Below are 19999 nucleotides of genomic sequence, written 5' to 3' on the forward strand. Positions count from 1 at the left end.
GGGCTCTCCCCCCTTGGGCGGAGCACTTAGTCCCCAGGGCTCTCCCCCCTTGGGCGGAGCACTTAGTCCCCAGGGCTCTCCCCCCTTGGGCGGAGCACTTAGTCCCCAGGGCTCTCCCCCCTTGGGCGGAGCACTTAGTCCCCAGGGCTCAATAAAAGAAGAATATAAATAAACTTACCTTTTTACTTACCTTTCGTTCTTTGTTGTGTTCTTTTTGTTTTATATTTAGTCATTTGCGGTGTTTTGACTACTTTTTTCTTGTAATAGTTTTGCTTGATTTTTTTTACCGTTTTTCCTCTTCATTAATTTCTCTGTTTTGTTGTTGGGTTTCGCTGGGGAAGTTAGCTTTGGGGAAGTTTTAATTTTCTCTACGAAACCGTACTTTCTTTTGTGAATTTAAAAGGGTACACTGTTTTTAGATTCTGATATTTTTGACTGTTAAATCTCAAGAGGTTTAATTTATAACTAAATACAACATGCAGTTGTGTTGGCGTATATACCAAACCAGAAATTCAGAGAGAGCACAAAACTTGCATCAAAATTTTTGGAAAGTAATAAAGCTTCATCGCAGAGCCGCGAGACCTTATTAAAATAATGACTGAGCGCGTACGTTTCCATAGTTTTGGAACTAGCAGGTTATTATTATGGTCACCGAATTGAAACAGTAGGTTATCATTTGTAATAATGATCTTCTGTTGCAGCTCAACAACCTGTTCTTGAAATTTATCTAAAATAATAACCTGTTCAAAACAATGGAAAATTGCATGAAGACCCGACTCACCGATTGTGTTGTGCAAAAAATTAACTTACCATAAGTTTGGTATATACTGAATAAATGACAGACAAACAAATGAGTTGGCTGCATATCCTTGATAAGGACCGTGGCAGTACTTTTATTGTTATTTTGAAGACTTTCCTGGAAGGCAAATTGTTCTGCTTTTCTTTATCGTCAGGCACTACCTGTTAAAAAGTGGAAAGCGTTATTTGTTGTTGTAAATACTACTTTTCTACTGTACTAAAGTTGACGAAATTGGGATGAATTCCTGCCCACATGCAACTTAGGTCTCAAAATAAAACAGTGAAAGGAGTTTTGTGTCAATAAAGTTTCTTATGATATCCAATTCCTTAGTCCAACAAGCGGTCTGCAAATTCATAAGGAAATCTAGTGACTGGGTTTTGCTTTACCCTACTTAGTTCTTTATATCATCCATATTACCATCCCAACGACGTAATCTTACGCTAAACCTGAGAAATATGTTATAAAACTAGCTATATTTTGCCGTATTTCCGTGCCATTAAATTTGAACTTTATGCCTAGGAGTCTTAATAACACCCCAAGTGACTCGTAACAATTTTTAACCTGTCCAGCCACTTGCCGACCTTAAATCCCATGCCATAGGCATTTTTTACACGTTTGTAGGAATTTGCATAGCCTGTGAAATCATTCATATGTTTAAACTTCTTACAGCGAAAGGATGGCTCCACAAATAGAGCACTACACTGTACGTTACTTTGCTTCGAAAACCCCCAGCGCTATGGACATACAAAATTAAAAGGACCTTCAACATCGCATGCGGAGATTCTTGTGATGATAGCGCACAAACTTAAAGTTTTCCCGTCCTGCTCACGATCATCGATTGAAGCGGATAGCGACAGAGCAAATTTAATAGTTGGGACATATACACTGGTAACTGACGATTGGGGCGACGGAAACAAAAACGAGGAAAAGAATCATGCACAAAATTCAGTTTCGTAAAAAAGGAATCTTTAATTCTTTCAGCAAAAATATTAGGCAGTGCACTATGTAAGAATCGTTAAAATGCACTGGTTTCTGCTGTTAGACCAACACCGTTTCGTTGATTAGATTTTATACTCAACTGGGAATATTAATTTATGTAACGATAGCTAAACAGGCTAAATTTAAAGTTTAAACTATGAAAGCACAAACCTGGTATTCTCGAAGGGGTAGAAGTGAGTCGTAACCAACAATCATTCCACGCCACAGATGACAGATCTCGCTTTGGCCGAGTTTGGACTTCACTGCACCACCACTGTAACCACTTTGCTGACTGGATATCAATAAAATCAGCTTGAAATCTGTCCTCCATTTATACGGTGTCTCGATTAAAATTCATACCACCTTGAGAAATGTACGTGGCATTTACACAATGGTAGTGTAGGAAGGGTGATGTAATAGGTTTGTCGGAATCGCTCGTTGAACTCTTCCCTTGATACTGCGAGAATTAAAAGCACGCACTTGGTTCAACGGTGAGAAATCAACACTTCAAGAACACGTTCAAAGGGAAAAAAGCCGACTTGCTCAACTATCTAACGTGGCTCTGATCTTGGAAAAAAAGATGAATACGCATGGGATATCGAGAAAAAGTATAAGCATCGCTGGACCTTGGAAATTCAGAGAGAAAAGCAACAATAAATAATTAACGCTTGGATGTAGGAAAGTTTGCAAAAAAGAATAACAACTTTCAAAACGTCTCGGTCATTTATTGCCGGGTAAAAGCGCGTTAAGTTGAGGAACATTAGACATTAAATTGCCAGTTAAAAAACGAAATTTTTATCGCTATTAAGTCGCGGGAAATACAAAATTAAAATTCTTATTGCCGCCATGGACGTGACTGCTTTAATAGTCATGATTAGCAATTCACAAACATCTTTTGAAAATCACTGCCGGACCAAGCAGCCCTTTGTACGAGAGTGAAAGGTGCGAAACAAAGAAAAAGTTCACAGGTTCTTACACTGAGGTACACGATTTTTCTGTCATGTATTGCATCCAGACAAACTTTTGAATTTAGGCTAAATTTACCAATCATAGTGCTTTAAGAGAGATGGTATCCACATTATGTTCAAATGGTTTTGTGAAAGAATCTCCGAAGTCGGCATCATACGAAGCCAACATTCGTTCCTAGTACTCCTCGGCACCCTAAGATCTTGGTGTAGTTTGAGCTCGGGAGGTCACCCCTGTCCGCCATAACCTTTTTCTGAATCACACGCGTCCCCGGTGACTGCCACAAACACTAGCGTATTCCACTGCTCGATCCCCAGGTTTCAAGATAACAATAAACAGAACTTAGAAGCAAACGGAGTATTTAATTAACATCGATACCATTACAGTAACATTATTAAATCCACTGTTGCAAAAATGAACAACAAATTTCATCTATCTTGGTAGATGGCTAAAAAATACCAACTAATCAAGTCAAAAATCGAACACTTCGTCATCTTGGTAAATGCTTCTTCAGCAGAAAACCATTTCCTCTTTCCACTCATTTTCCACATCTTTAAAAAGGTACCAAAAAAACCTTTCCCCAATCAATGAGAAAAAGATATCTATTTACATCATTTTTTTTTCTTGCGTGGCAATTTACACGCGCGCTAAATCAGTGTTTATATGGTTCGTAGTTCTTTCTTCCGGAATTCAAAAGGAGAATAACGTTTCTTGTTGAACAAGAAACTCGAGGAACCCAGTCCACTGGAGTTGGACTACAGTATTGTTTCGTGACATTTTCGTAAGATAAATGTCCTGGAAACGAACATACAGCTTTTCAGATCAGCCGCTAAATTGGACGTCACGTCTAGTCGACATCATCGACTTCATCCGGGTCTTCCTTTGCTCTGTCAAAGTACCGGGGCGAGCCGCGTATCATACCAAGAAATTCTGCAGATAAGGAGGAAAGGAAATAGATGTTATTTAACTTCAGTTAAAATGGTATATACAAGATAACAACGGCCAACTGAGTTGCAAAATGGAAAATCTTCTAACTGAATGAAACTTAGCCTGCGTAGCATGATGGTTTTGTCGGACGCACTACCGCTCGCCCGCCTTTATATCACTTTGCGCGCCCAATCAAAACCGCAATGCTACGCAGGCTAAATGAAATTTCCTTAGACATACAAAGACTTTACTCCAGTGGCTGGAAAGAGAACCTGATAAACAGACCACTTGCTTTAAAGTTTCCAGGCGAGGCTGGGTCCAGATTCATACCAATACGAGACCCTACTCAATACGCCACGTTAAAGAGCCAACCACCTGACGCTACGTTCAAACGGCCACGGACGAATTGACAATTCGTACATTTAATTGTTCGGTTCACACGGAATCACCTTAACCGCACGAAAATCAAAGGTCCGTGTGAACAGAGAGAAAATATTAAATGGTTTCCCGTGAACGAAGTGTCCGGTCAATTTTTCATCGGCCTGATTAACGTACCCTTAATTTAATAAATCAGGAGTGTCACGCAAACTATTCCAAACATCGTTCAGGAGTGTCACGCAAACTGCACCAACCATCGCTCAGGAGTGTAACGCAAACTACCTCAAACATCGCTCAGGAGTGTAACGCAAACTACACCAAACATCGCTATATTTACCTTCTGGCACATTAAGCACAGCACTAGGTCCCAGGCCACCTGGTCCTTCGTCACCGTAGCTTTTCCTTAAGATATCTCGCACGTGACTTGCACTAAAAAAGTAAGAAAAATATTTTGTGATTACCAGTGAAATAAATTTGTGTGACATGATGCCAACTCTAAAAAGTTTCTTTTATTGCGTTGAGGTTAGCACAACTGCGAGGTGTTGAATTCCAATTCTCAGAATTCTGTTCAAACTTAACTTCAATCTTCATTAGGAATTGGATCGACAAAAAAAAGTGATATCGTCATTTAATACTTTCCAAATCAGTGGATAGCACTTTTCGCAGTTTTGATTGCCTCCCGTAACTCGGAATATCCTTGGCTAATCAATGATTTAGGACAGGAGATCAAATTACACCCCGCCTTTCACGACAGTTTCGGAGGACGAGATTTTAGCGATAAATTAAGCAGCTGTATCAGCGGTGTTAACTTCGCACTGAATTTGCATGAAGAAAATCCCGTGTCCAACTGATTTGGTAAACACTAAAATAATTATCCTCCTCAATATATCTCGATGCTTGGAAGTTCGGTATACACATGCCCACCACTATTCACCTCCCCTTTGGGGACAGTTGTATACAGTCGCAACAATAACCGTGATAACAGGTAGTAAATAAAAGCCACGAGCATCTCAACTAAACAACAGTGTCACATCGATGACTCAGTCTACACTTAACATTCAGGAACAAGCGGATATTGCTAGCTACTACACTTTGGCTAAATGAGTTCATAATAGAAGAATATTAAGTTGTGAGTGACTGGTTATATGCAATGTCGTGCAATGTCTTAGTTCACAGGCAGGGTAACACAGAGCACAGGGTACCTACCAGCTGTACGGCGGTTCATCAACCGAATCTTTATCTAAGTTGAGAAGGAAGTCCTCTAGATCGGGAAATATTCTGTGAACAAAAATGACGACACGTATGGTATGAAAATTGTATGCTTTATAAACTCAATGTTGTATATTTTTTGCTGCACAGTAAGTTTCTTTAAACCTTTTTTGAATTCTCCTTTTAAAAGAAGATTGTGATGAATGCAAGAGATGATCAGAATGAAAAGCGTATGCTTTTCACTTAACAACAGTCAAACGTAATGTGCGCATGCCGTATATGCAGTGAAAAATTAAATGATCAAAAGGACAAAGTTTACCGGCTTGTTATCGTGTTTCAGTGCAGTTTCTCTATTAACTTCTTACTGATTTCATGAAATGACCTTTGGTAACAAAAAACGAGGACATTTTTTACGTCTGACCGTTGTGAAGCTTTTGACAGTTTGAAAAAGTTAACAATTAAAAAACTTACAGGCTTCTATCTAGAATCTCCTCTGAGCTGGAGTCCGGATATTTTTCTCTGTAATGCAAGGATAAGCTAATAAATTTGAATGCTTAATTAATTAATTCAAAATTAATTAATTAAAACACAAAAAGAAGTGATCGCCCCGCATACTTCTTTTAAAATAATAATAATATAAAAACATATTGCAATTGATGAAAAAATCATGCCAGATATTTTTAAGATTCTGGCTGTTCACAGAAAGTCTTTTTTTAGATTTCTTTCCCGCATCTCTGTGTAATTTCAAGACTTATTTCACCTAAAATTCCTTCTAGCAGACGTCAGTATAGTTTGAAAGCGACTTTTAGGACGGTTTACTTACTCGTGGTCATCCCAAGTGGGCGTTTGGCTGTCATCATCTTCAGATTGTCCAAGCGCATCTTCGTCATTTTCATCAAACACGGGCCAGGAAGACTCTACATCCGGGGACTCCTCTGAGGATGTCATCACTGGTGCGTCAAACCTGATGTGATCACGTGATAATAGAGAGATTTAGAGTCACGTTTACGTCAAACGGCAAACGGCGGGGAGATTCAAGCAGGTAATATCTCAAAATAGAAAATGAGCAGATAAAAACTGTCCAAAACAATTCTTATGGATAAAACTAACGTGACACTACTAATATTTTGTAGAAGTAATGAACATTGCAACAGACTAGTAAAGGGAAAACTTGGCCACGTGGTAAAAATTCACGTTTGCCGTTTGCGCGGCTCTAAATCTCTCTACTGTCAATAACGTTAGCTGTAAAAGTGATTTGAAATCTCTCTAATATCTCATTTTCATCATCAGGCGGGGAAAATTGGTTTAAACGAAATAAGTTGAGACTGGATCTAATAACAAATATTCTCTTAAGTAGCGCTGGAGAATAGTGTAAACTTTCAAGTTCGACATACTCGTGTACAGGGTCTTTCCTTCTTCTGACAGGCAGGGGCTGTGCTTCATCATCACTATCTTCACTTGGCTGTCTCACAACGATTGCTGGGACCTGCAACCTCCTACAATATACACAAGAAGATCAAAATAATATGACCTTGAAATGAAAAACGCGCGAACAAAACAGAAACAACAAACGAACGAAAATAGAGCGATTTGATTGGTTTATCGAACGGATACAAACGCGCGTGGCTTTTGGTTGGTTAGCCGAACACTCGGGTGAAAAAACTTCCCTCCTGAGAACTTTCTAGAAATCAACTGATACTTCGCTTTGACGTCATACTACAACACGATTGGCCAATCGAATAATACTTTCTCCATATTAGGGTTTTTTTTGGCGGGAAAACGAAGAGTCCGTGTTTTGATCTTTTCATCCATTTGCTGATAAAAAAAATAACGAACACTTACCGAAACCATTTTTCAAGGTGATACGAAAATCGCCCTATACATTAGTGTATTACATAACTGAACAATGGATAGTTTCCCACTAAAATTACTGAGACAATTGATTAGAAATTTTGGAGTATCAGGCTACGTTCACACGAATCCGGAGATTTTTTTAAACCGCATACCTTTTTACATGAATCGGCCTCCCGCCTACACGAAACCAGTAAACCTGGACACCGAAAGCGCACTGTTTTTAAACCGAGAGCGATTTAAGGCCCCGTCCACACGAATACGGATAAAAAAATATACGGTTTACAAATTGTCCGGATTCGTGTGGACATGGCCTCTTAAGGTGATGTTACACGGGACGATTCGCAAGGACGATTTTTTGCGCATCACAGGGTAGCAATGTTGGAACAATGTTGCAACCATTCGAAAAAATGTCGCAACAATGTTGAAATGACGTGTTGCGTTAAAAGTCGTCCTTCCTTTTATCGTCCCGTGTAACATCATCTTTAGTGGACGATAGTTTCACAACTGATCGCTTACTTTCAGGAATGCTGCAGTTGACCATTTAAGGATTGCACAGATTAAGCAGGGAATCCATTACAAGGTGGCCAGTTACTCAGGGAGGTAAACACAACCACGAAATTCGAAAAAATGTTAAGAGCAGGCTTTGAAAACTAACAACAACAGATGAAATAACTACCAGCAATTATCAAAACAAACCTCGGCTTCACTACCGGTTGAGGAGCCTCTTCAAATGTTCCTTGGTCTAATTTGTCGTGTTTTTCTTCAATTCTAAAAGATACAATTTAAGAATCAGCTTTTATTGCATACTTCTTTCAGCCGGATAAGTTAATCAGCCATTCAGAACTCGCGCATCAAGTAGGTACGACCGCCCAACTTTCTTTAGTCACGCTATCATATAAGGGAAGAATGGAACCACCGCCTTACATTTGTTACGCGATTACTACTGCGACCAAACAAAAGATTCTCTACTCCTCACTGTTGTGGGAAGGACGAAATCACTGACGTAACCAAGCGTTTGGTGATTGAGTCGCTTGAGACTGTTCTTATAAAAAAATATTCCTGCGAGGGTACAATGGTGCAGTTTCGTCAAAATTCTCCTTATCTAACACACCAACGAACAGCCAGGTTTTAGAATCCCTTACACCTAATCAGTTTGTACCTTATAAACTCTTTCACCTCTAGACCAAGTTATGGCGGGATGATTTGTCAGCCTAACTCCCATTTAAATGAAACCTCTTCAGCAGTACTTTCACGTGATGCTATTTATTTAGTATCATGATGTGGCTCTAACTCTTGAGTCTGTGGATGAAATCCTGTGGTGTTACCATTCAAATGAAACCTCTTAGCAGTACTTTCACATGGTTCTATTTATTTAGTATGTAGTACCAACTTTTGAGTCTGTGGATGAAATCCTATGGTGCTACCATTCATATGAAACCTCTTAAGCAGTACTTTCACATGGTTCTATTTATTTAGTTCGTAGTTCTAACTTTTGAGTCTGTGGATGAAATCCTATGGTGTTACCATTCAAATGAAAACTCTTCAGCAGTACTTTCACATGGTACTATTTATTTAGTATGGAGTTCTAACTTTGGAGTCTGTGGATGAAATCCTATGGTGTTACCATTCAAATGAAACCTCTTCAGCAGTACTTTCACATGGTACTATTTATTTAGTATGTAGTTCTAACTTTTGAGGCTGTGGATGAAATCCCATGGTGTTACCATTCAAATAAAACCTCTTAGCAGTACTTTCACATGGTACTCTTTCTTTAGTCTGTAGTTCTAACTTTTGAGTCTTTGGACGAAATCCTGTCGTGTTACCATTTCAGTGAAACCTCTTTGGTAGAAAATTGGCATGGTGTTATTCTTTTCTCTGGTTTTTACAAAAGAAATTTGGAATTTTTGGGAATTTATTTTCACTGGAAACTAATAGGAATGAAAGGATAGGATTACTACAGTTCCTACGCACGGAGAACACCCAACAAAGAAGACACCAAAAAAATCTGAACAACAACAGAAAACGTACCCTTCTGATGGACTGGCCTCGGTTTGTACCAGCGGCTGACCCGACTCGTCTATGAATGAAACTCGCTTAGATGCTCGCTTTGACGGTGAGGCAGAGTCTCGGTTTTCACTTGAACTATAAGAAAAAGGTAAGTGTTATAAATGGACTGCAGTATTAAGTAAAAAAACCGAAAAAAGGGCCTGCGGGGATAATAAGCCACAATCTTGGACAAAATAAAATGGAACAGCAAACGCCCATCCCCCCCCAAATCAAGGATGAAGCCGCGCGAAGGGCAAAAACGCGCCATTTTCCCATCCATGATTTGGGGGGAAGAGGGATCTAGGTTTTCCATTTATTTTGTCCAAGATTGCAGGTACGGCTCACTATGATTCCATTACCGGAACCCAACGCGTATTCACTAGGTATGACAGTTAAGTTGGTCAGCCGTCGTCTTGAAAGTGAAGGCGTGAGAAAATTGGAAGAAATGACAGCTATGAATGGGCATGCACACAATAGCATTCAACTTTGCATGTCAAAGGCCAAATACGTTAATCCTTTAAACCCCGACACACCTCTGTTGTCTCCATACATCTCCTATAGTATTAGTGGGAAGAAGTTGACCACTCTCTTTTATAAAACATTGCCTCTAATTTTTCTACGCACGTGAATTTTACACGCGTACGCCCTTAAAAATTACGCAACAGTGGAAATCCACTTTAAGTTCAAAGAAGCAACACAAAAGCAACTACCCCTTATCAAGGTGGTCTGCCTGTGGTAAAAGGGAAACTAAACGAAAATTATGTTTCTCTTACCCTTCGCTTGATCCTCCAAACATATTAATCAAGGCATCCCTCAACAGAAGTGAAGCGGGGCGAGAGCTGGGTCGAGATCCTCCGCCAGCCGCGTTAGCCCGCGCGTTGCTAGGGGAGAGGAATGTAGGTGATTCAGGAGGAGACTTGGTCAGCGGTGCCAATTCTGCCGAAGGTGGTCGAGAAGGCCGGGGAGTGATGACTCTGAAAAAAAAAAGGGCATTGACATAGTTATGTCTCTCTCCTCCACAGAGGCTCCTGCTGGTTATCCTATAAAAACAGTAATAATCGAAAAATGGCAAGCGCGCGGGACGCATTCATTTTTTCCTTCCCCCTGCCTCCCTACGACACAAAAGGGAGCTTAGGCAAAGACGTTTTTGAGCGACGGACGTCACCCGAAAGTGGACTTTTTGCATCCTTGGGCAGTGGTTTGATTCAAACTCTCGGGTAAATCGTCTTTGTAAGAGAAAAGAAACTTAGAAATTCAAATTTGTTAGCGTCAAGGCATATCGAAAGGTAGAAGGCCTCACTTCCGGTTGACGTGCGTCGATCAAAAACGTCTTTTCTTAAACGGCGGAGGAGAGAGTAGTAATGTGACAGTTTAAAAAGTCTTAATTATTCTGAAGTACCCCTTCCGCCATTTGAACTCAGAGATCGCGGAATCTTATAAAGCAACATCTTTATAACTTTTAATAATTCTGAAGGATCTGAGATGTTTTACAAACCGGTAATGCGTCAAATCCTGCGATTCTATCACTGAAGAACGCGGATAAATTTTAAGTAGAAAGCGGATATGCTGTTTATCTCTCAAACCGTATTTTTCACGGCGGTGTTGTTACCGTCGATAACACCAATGTAAACACCCTTTATTCTGGAATAACTTTTCAACATATGCCATTCTGCATGAGGTACAATATTCCGAGGAATGAAGCACTCCACGCTCTTAAATTCCCATAGCAGAGATTTATCCGAATCGTTTTGTGTGATCTTATTGCAGAAGATTCCAACTAATTTGCAACTTCAGAAGCGAGATGGAAACTGCAAAGAATTCTGGGACTGTTATTGGAGACAGGGAAAAACAAATTGGCCAATAGCTAAATGGCGCGTCCCCAGTAACGGTCCCACAAGACTCGGCTAACTCGGCATAGTTTCCTTCTTCTTTTTATAGCGGCGAATTGAACACAGCTTTAAGCGGTTTGTCTTTAACGTTTAAGTGAAATGTCCCGTGAAGGGACTGTCCGAGGCTTGTTACATGAAGTGAAAGCTCCCTAATAGGGACACCAAAGGGACAGAGTAAATGTGTGCATCTTAACGGTCTCCTTATTGTGGGTTTACGGATCGCCGTAGGAAGTCTGCTATCTTTGAAACCAAAATAAATGCCCGTTATAGAAAGTTGTTTGTATTATGACTTACCCCTCAGCTATTTCTAGAAACCTGCCAGCGAATGAAGTCTTTTTTCCAACCATGGGACTACCCCTATATCTGAACAAAAAAAAACTTTTTTAAGGATTGCTAGAGTGTCTATTGTCAACTTCAAAACTTCAACTTTCTTCATTCTTTCATTCACACATATAATTTAAGACATTCACGATAACTTCCACCCGCGAACAGAAAAGCCTAATCCAGGCTCGGGAAGAGACAAATTTAAAGAAAGGAAAGGAAAAAAAAAAGAAATATTTTCCAAACAGTACCAGCTGTCGTAAAATAAGAATTATTGTGCGAATTAAGCTATTTAAATTACAGTGTGAATTACATGGCGTATAATCATCATTCAAAAAGTTGGGAACAATAATGGATGAAGCACTTGGTTTCTAAAGAAGCTATGCACTTATTCTGTCTCAGTGGGGGATTGACACGGAGAGAAAAATGGTTATTATCGTGGAGGCATTTAAAATTTAACTTTACTGCGGTAGCTCTCGAAACGTTACATTTGGCTATTTTACTGCGTGGGATTCCTGTGACTCATTGCGCAGGTCCCTTACATGCTAGCCCTTCAATCGTCCTCATTCATTTTCCAAGGTGAGTGCGGTCTCACTTACTTAATTGTACTTACCCAGTTCCCACACTAAATGACTGTCCTTTCCAGTTTTTCGTCATCTCATTATACAAATTTCCTTTGCTAAAATGAAAAAAAAAGAGTTATTTTTCCTGAAAAAGACGCAGACAGAAAGTTAGCCTGTTCTAGGCTCCGAGATAGTCTCTTTCGCGTCTTCCCCACTATTTGAGAGCCTGGAACAGGCTAACAGAATGTATACATTAAGTAGGGCCCCGTAATGCATTTTCGATGAAAACGAAAACGCATAATTTTGGAAACGCATTAGTGTTGACAGGGCCCAAACATATATACTACCAGAAACACTTTACCAAAGGACAAGAACACAAGCGTAAATAATAAATATAAAAGCACAGGAAACACGAGAAATTTATGTATTCACCTGAGATTTTGCATGCTTTTCTTGTATCGATTTTTGGCTTTACTACTCCTTGTATAGGACTCATATCTGAAACAGAACCAACGGTTAGTGACTAAGGAGACGATTGATTTAAGAGCTTTGCTTAGTGGACATTTTCACTAACAAGCACTGAACAACAACAATAACAATTACCGTGAATAACTAATCGATAAAAAACGCTTTCCAGTCAAACGACTAAAATATAAAAGGACTAATTTAACAAAAAAGCCTTCCTACAAGTCTTTAATTTCTTTTTTTTTGCTCGCGCTCGGTCATTATTTTTGAGAAGGCCTCAGAGCTCAGGCATTATCTGATATGTAACATCATGAACTCCGCCCTCCGGTGTTTCATGGCACGTTCAGGTTGATTTTTCAGGTCACCGAAACAACCGTCAAAAAAGGTTTTATAAAACAAGCTTTAGGAATTAAAGATGAAAGATAAAAAAGAACACGGTTTTGACTACATCTCTATTACTGTTCGCCGAGTTTAAGGTTCGACTTAAAAATGGAGCATTCGCGACTACTTGTACAGATGTTAAAGGCAGTTTGCGAAGTGATAAATAAAAATACATAATGGCAATAGATAAAAAGCCTATAACATAGGAAAACAAATGCAATGGGATCTAGATCATTGTCTAAAACTTCTTTTGTTTTACACCTTTTACGAATTTTATTTACTTTACGTCCTTCGTGAGTCTGGTATAGCCTTTTACAAAAGTGTTATTTCATGGGTTTCTTGACTTTCTTCAGTCCGTTATTTTGTATTACTTTTAGTCTTTTTTCCCGTTTTATTGGTAGAATGGTTGGCATTTTTCTTCATACATTTAACACGGCAACTTTGCTGAGAGAAACTAAACTACCGCAAATTCTTTGGATCGGGTTATTGAAAGACAGTTCTATACAATGTTTACCGAAAAAAATTATTAAGAAAAAACAAACAGGTTGAGAACAGAACAAAAAACCTGAATCTTTTTAATTCACCTACTAAAACACATTTGAAGGCCGATTGTCTTGAAACAATGGAGATTTCATTTAAATATCCGGCACATTTGTTGTGCACCTGCGTAAAACCCCGAGGCAAAACAGCAATTAACTTTTCCTTTTAAAAGAACTGTGTCCACCAGCATTGTAGTTTTGAAAATTTCCCATAACACTGGCTGCAATTTTTTAACTTCGCTTTCAACTGAAAATAAAACTTACTAGTAACGACAGAATTCAAGAGCACAATGGGCGAGTTGTATGCATGGTTTAGCTGGGCCAGTAGGACAGTTTCGTGACTAACCAGATCGGACCGGCTACTCATTTGACTGAAGTGTCTAAAAAGGAAAGTCAGCTTTTGATCATACTCAAGTACAAAAAACGAACAATGAAAAAAGCCGTCTCTATTTTACCTCGGGTGGTAGCGCGGTGCCATACCTAGTAAAAACATGGTTAAATAACCAGCCAAGCCCTAAACTGTATACGCGTGACTACCATTCTGTGACCGCACGCTGACAGTTGCACAGGCAATCCAAGAACGACAGATACCACTGTAAATTGACTTCTTTTAAAAGCCGTAGTTTAGCCTTCTTATTAGTTGTCTATACTCGTTTCTAACTAAACTGGACCTCCGCCTTTAACCCTTCCATTCTGTGTAACCGAGAGAAAGTGTTAAAGATGCTGGTGTGAACTGTACTTTACAGTCTTAACTTTGTGCGTGGAAGAAAACCTAACTCGTGACCATGCAAGTAAACCCTCTTCAGCTGTCCTTTGAGAACATGCACCTACTATTTGTTTAGTGGGCAGTTCTAATATTTGAGTCTCGATAAAATCCTATGGTGTGACCATGCAAACGAAACCTCTTCAGCTATACTCTCACAATGTGTTACCATTTGTTTCGTGAGCAATTAACTCTAACTTTTGCGTCTGTGGATGAAATGCTATGTCGTTACCATTTAAATGAAACCTCTTCAGCTGTATCTTCACATGGCACTATTTGTTTAGTACGTAGTTCTAACATTTGAGTTAAACGTTCACGTCTGTGAAAATCCTATAGTGTGACCATTCAAACCCTCTGGACAATACTTTTTATGGCCATAAATGTTTTTAGTATTTTCTTAAGCGAATTGGAAATCTTTTCTTATAATTTTTGGTGAGTAAATGGCCCAATCTTGCCTAAAATTAAGTTTATATTGTACTGCATACCTGTTAAGTTCGTCGGTGTCAAACTTGTAATTCCACCAAGCAATGCCGGCAACAACCAGAACAAATATCATAACTACAGGGACAGAAGGACCAAGGATAATAATATCTGGAACTTTCTCTATGACTTTTTTCTTCTCAACAACCATCACAACGTGAGTGGTTTCTGTCCTAGTCCTTCTTACTTCAGTGACTGGTAAACTCTTAGACGGTAAAACAGACCCATCTGTGTTCGTTGTAACTTCATTTGTAAACGTAGACAAAGGTTTATTGACACCAGACGTAGTAGTGGGTGACGTCATTGATTGCGTTGGAGGGTCTGTAAAGTTACTGGTTGCCACCGTCGTTGTGGCAACTGTTTGATTGACAGGCAGTGCACCTCCGCCTCCTATTTGAGCTTGCACTTGAGTGAAGTCAAAAGTCACAGGGGCCGTAGTTGGAACCTCGAGCGTTTGATATGTTAGTTGAAACCCCATTCCTTCTTTTGCAGAATCCGAAGAAAAACGAATCCTCACTCTAGACATTAAATTATACACCGAATTCGGCGGATTGTCGTTGCAAAATCTGCTGTTTAAACCTGCGACATTATATGGCGGGTCAAGTTCTTCAACGTGAACGAAGTCACATCCACACTTTTTTCCATCACATTGTTTAGAGTCAGAACTGACATTGAACGATATGAATCGCACAGACAAATTCACATGTCGCGGGGGCGTTATGATCCAGGTGCAAGAGGAGTTTGCAGGATATGAGCCTGGGAAATTAGGGCTACTTAAAGTACCTTGAGGATCAGAAAGGTGCCGTCTACTTTCGCAAGCTGTTAGAGTTCCTAAAAAAATAGAGTATAGAGAAATGTCAACAAAAATGCTGAAAATAAGAAATGACTCGCATAAACTGAAGAAACTTGAAGAGATCTAGTAGTAGACGAGTTTTAATTTATGTGCGCGTTGTCCACTTCATTTTAGATTTATACTATGCGAATGGCAGTTTCATTTCCGCTTTATTATCAAGCCGTTTGGAAATACAATCTCTGTAAAACAAAAACTTATATCATCCAAAGGCGAAGGCAGTTTAAATGAGAACTAATTTAACTTCGTGACTGGGAAATTCATGGGGAGACGCTCACAATTTCCCCGCCAAACTTCCACTTCAGTACCGGATCCAGACCCTTAGATAAGGGAGGGGGGCGGTCTCTTGGTCTAAGAATAGGGGGGCCTCCCCTGGATCGCCACTGCGCTGTGCGAGTGAGACACTTATCCGAGATTGCATGTAATCTTAAAATCCTTTTCCATGAGTGCCGAACTTTAAATTTAACAAATTCTCAAACTGGCCTCAGTTGTTCAAAAGTGGATAACGCGCTCCACTGGATAAATCTCTATCCAGTGGACAACGCAGTTGGGTTTCCTATATAACACTAACCATCTGGATAGTAATTCATCCGATGGATAGCGCTATCCGACGTTTGAATATACCGAGGGTTATATTTTTTTAAAATCATTTGATTGGTTACACCGCAAGATTTCATCCACAAAACTATAATTCAAGGCAGCCTTTCAGAACGTTGTTATTGAAATTAACGCTATTTAATGTTATCATCTTTATAATCATATATTTCCTTTTATGATTTATAATTAGTAAAATATTTTAACCCAATTAATACGCACTTCCTTTTTTCATTACTAGTATTTCATCTTTAAATTTACGGCTGTTACAGCCAATATTATCCCGTTGCTTTAAGTTCGTTCTACTCAAATTCCCTGTTTTCTTTCTAACTTTGCGCTGAAACACCTCTTTTCTATGCAAAAGAAGAAACTTTACACTTAAATAAAAAAAAAGAACAATCCAAATTGATAACTTGGGCTAGGAGGCTAAGATGTACGACAGCTTGTTTTGATATTGTTTACAGTTCCATGCAGCGTTGTTTGGACATAACAGCAATACACAGTATGTACACTGTGTGCTGTCTATTCCGGTCAAATAAAGATAAAACAATTTGTTTGTTCAACGTCTCTGTTGACTTGTAGGATTGTTATTAGACGAACACTGTAATTTCGACCACTTTTCTGTAAGAACGGAACACGAAAGAAGAATGAATATTAGGCTGTTAAGTCTTCTAATTCATTTAACAGTGGCAAACTGCGGTTCAAACCCGCGAACAGTGGTTTTTTTAAAGCCCATCTCTACGCCACAATGTTGGCAGGAAGGTGTAGCTTTCGTACCAAAGAGTTGTTACAATGCCTATTACAAAGTGCAAGCAAGTTAATGTTAAGTCACGGTGGCAGACCGGGGAAATGCGGTTTGCCTCGGGAGTAATAATATAATTTAACTATAATCATTTCCTATTTTTCAGTTTTTCTTCGTCAGTCATGGTCAGACTGCGAACAAAACGCGCGGTGTGACCTCTCAGATTACCTTTTTAGCACTTTTTCACATGGTTCTTCAATCTGTTTATCGATATTTCAGAAAAGACCCTTAACTTTCACTTTCTACCCGCTGAGATTAAAAGCCGTAAGTTACACTATAATAAATAGTACTTCCACGGTACAGAGGAATAGTTTTGTTAAAATATCTTTAATATGCACAAATTCACCAGCTGCGTTTTCTGTTTTCAAAAATCGAAGAGCACCAATTCCGGTTGGGGGCGAGGACATTTTACAAAGCCTAATTTAAATTACAAATTTTGATGTTGACAGGAGACTTTCGAACAGATATTCCTGCGATCATGATTTGGTTCTTTGAAATACGAAAAGTCTTACTACGACAAAGTTTATAACATTTAGAACCCGATCAGGAGAGTTAAGTAAATGCTGAGATAACACATCCGGAGACCGCTGGCTGTTTCGACAAAAGTATTATTGCCTGTTAGTGAATTTGCTGTTTATCAAAGCTGTAAATTGCAATGAACTACACTTTTGCAAACAAATCTATGAATACGCTACAAAGCACAGTAAAAACGAGGCAATAAAATTCGCATGCACAACGTACACAAAAACAGAATTTCAAACACTGATCTGTTTTTCCATTGGGCTTTTAATCTGCCTACAACGCTACAATGAGCCTGTCCACATCAAAGCCTCGTTATATCTAAACCTTTGTTTCAATTAATAATTTAGCTAAACACAAGATGAACGTAAATTTTGTGGAGAATTAATGGGGTTATAAAATAAGACAGTCCCGTCTGGGATACCCCTAGAAATTAGTTGAAACACAATACAAAACCTCACTGGCATCAACATATCGCTATCGATTATTAACACACATTTGGTCTAATTCATTTTGACCTCGGAAAACGCACAAACAGTTTAATAACTGTTATAGAAGAGATATTTTTCACAAGAAATTTTGAACAAATGTTTGAGAAGTTGCACGCTGTGCAACAAAAAATTGATAAACACAAACTGCCGCTATATTGCTATTGCTCAGTATTGCTAGTACAAGCGTTTTTACGTAAAGGTCATAATCGCATGAAAAAAAAAAAATAAAATAAAATAACTTACCCGGTTGTCTTGAATTTCTGGGTCTTGGGTTGACCAGCGGTGCCACGAAAGTCAACACAGCGAACCAGAAGATGTAGTCAACTTTCGACATCATTAAGAAAAACGACGGCACATTATTAAACGCCAACGCGTATGACCAAAGTTGGAGAGTAGTTCTTGTGTTATTTAATTATTCGGAGCAGAGACGGAAGTTCTTTCCGCGCTGTCTGCAGCATGTGTATAAAACAAAGCAAACACAAATTGCCGGCGAGGGATGAAGTTTCCTTTTGTCATCCAAAGTGAACGCGTTTGAAGTCCAAATGCGTTTAAGTGCAAGTTATGTTTGTAACCTTTCGCGTTCTGTTCAGAGAATGTTGTGCCCGTTGCGATGTTGAATTATAGCTTTGGAACAAGCTGCTGACTTCAATGGTACAGGGAACATTCCTTCGTACAAGTTGATTGTGTCGGCAAGGAACACGCAGTTCAGAGACTCACCACAGTTTGGCCAACTGCCGAGAGGTCATAATAATTCGCTTAAAAATTCATTCTTGTGGAAACTTCTCGCGTTGATACGAACAAAATGCACCCAGTGTTTCTGTATGTAAATATTGAACCATCAAAGAAAGAACGATGTTTACATCGTAAACTCCTTACCAACAGAAAGATTGGAAACCACAACGGCTGGTACAGCTTTAAGTTGTGATGTAAGTGGACAAACAAAACCTCGCGTTCCAAACAAAAGGAGAGGTTTATCTCTCTCACATCTTTTGAGCTAAATGATAAACCGCGACTTCTTTAATATGCAATTGTTTATCATTCACGGCATACTTAAGGACATAAAAGTAATTACCTCGTTATCTCATCCAAATTTGTATCATATAACAAGGGCTTCCTAGTCACGCTACATGGAGACAAGCCATTTGAAGAATCTGCTTTCAAAAATATTGTGAAAGTAAAAGACAATGCACAAATTACAGTTATAAGTCGCTTGGAAAAATTATTGGAAAGATATTTTAGTCAAAATATAGGAATTTCGAGGCTTAACTTAGTAACAATACGAAACATGAAAACGCAGTTGTGAAATGTTATCCAGCCTGCAAATTAATACGCTTCAAGGATTTCACAAGAAGGAAAAGCACGCACGTCAAACACAAAAACGAGACAGCGAAATGTTTGTCTGTTCTTTATATCGATCCTAGTCAAAGAAAACCTTTGGCGAAACCTTTGTTTGGTCCACTCTAAGAAAAAAATCTTTGATTTTGAAAAGAAAATCTCTAATAACATTTGACAGAGGTAAAGCAAACATTCCTAAAATTATAGCTGTGTGCTAATGAATTTTTTCATACAAGACGAATTACAAAAGATGTAACAATTTAGGCAGTTGGGTGAGAACGGATCGTAAAAATTGAACAAGGAAACAAACGTAACCAAAGAGAGAAAAAGATTCTTGGTAAGCGTTTATTTTCTGATATAAAAATGTACGACAATTTTTATGCATGCAGCCTTCAGAAATGGCTCCGACCACTTTATACAGTGACTTGTTGTAACATAGACGCTTGCTTAAAAATACGCTTGTGCTGTAACGAAAAATTCTGAAAATCGTGTAAAACACTTGCAAAAAATATGATATAAATAAAGCGTGGTGGGTTTAGTCTGATTCGCTCTGTGATTGTTCAGTTTTTGCAAGTCAGAATTTTCGAGGTCTTGCGCGCGTTTCCCGCGCTAACCTACCCTCGACTGCACATCTTCCGACGTGTTCACGGAAACTGTCAGCCGGGTTTTTCAAAGTTGGGTTAAGATAACCCAGGGTCAGTTCGACGTTTGAATTCAGATAAGAAAACTTTAAAAAGCAAACTTCAGTTTAATTGATTACGTCAGTCTACAATGTGACTATTGAATGCTCTGAAAAGGATAGAGAAAATTCACCGAGAAAATGCTCTTCAACAAAAGAAATAGAAACCTG

The 19999-nt window shown here is 39.0% G+C and overlaps 1 protein-coding gene across 2 annotated transcripts; it reads right to left on the reverse strand.

Annotated features, from left to right (window-relative positions):
• Positions 1–2730: 2730 nt before the first annotated feature.
• On the reverse strand, positions 2731–19142 carry LOC140943066 (uncharacterized). Of its 2 annotated transcripts, XM_073392118.1 has the most exons (14): positions 18058–19140; positions 14564–15389; positions 12363–12428; positions 11981–12046; positions 11341–11409; positions 9931–10131; positions 9140–9253; positions 7808–7879; positions 6652–6753; positions 6081–6221; positions 5729–5776; positions 5255–5326; positions 4386–4477; positions 2734–3673 (listed from the first exon to the last, which is right to left on the reverse strand). In XM_073392118.1, the coding sequence occupies exons 1-14, from the start codon at positions 18149–18151 to the stop codon at positions 3591–3593; spliced, it is 2046 nt and encodes a 681-aa protein (XP_073248219.1). In that variant the 5' UTR covers positions 18152–19140; the 3' UTR covers positions 2734–3590. The 2 variants fall into 2 exon arrangements, with proteins under 2 accessions (XP_073248220.1, XP_073248219.1); XM_073392119.1 differs by lacking the exon at positions 5255–5326 and having other exon boundaries at positions 2731–3673; positions 18058–19142.
• Positions 19143–19999: the final 857 nt, after the last annotated feature.

This window comes from Porites lutea, chromosome 7 (genome assembly GCF_958299795.1).
Source record: "Porites lutea chromosome 7, jaPorLute2.1, whole genome shotgun sequence".
NCBI classification, from domain to species: Eukaryota; Metazoa; Cnidaria; class Anthozoa; order Scleractinia; family Poritidae; genus Porites; species Porites lutea.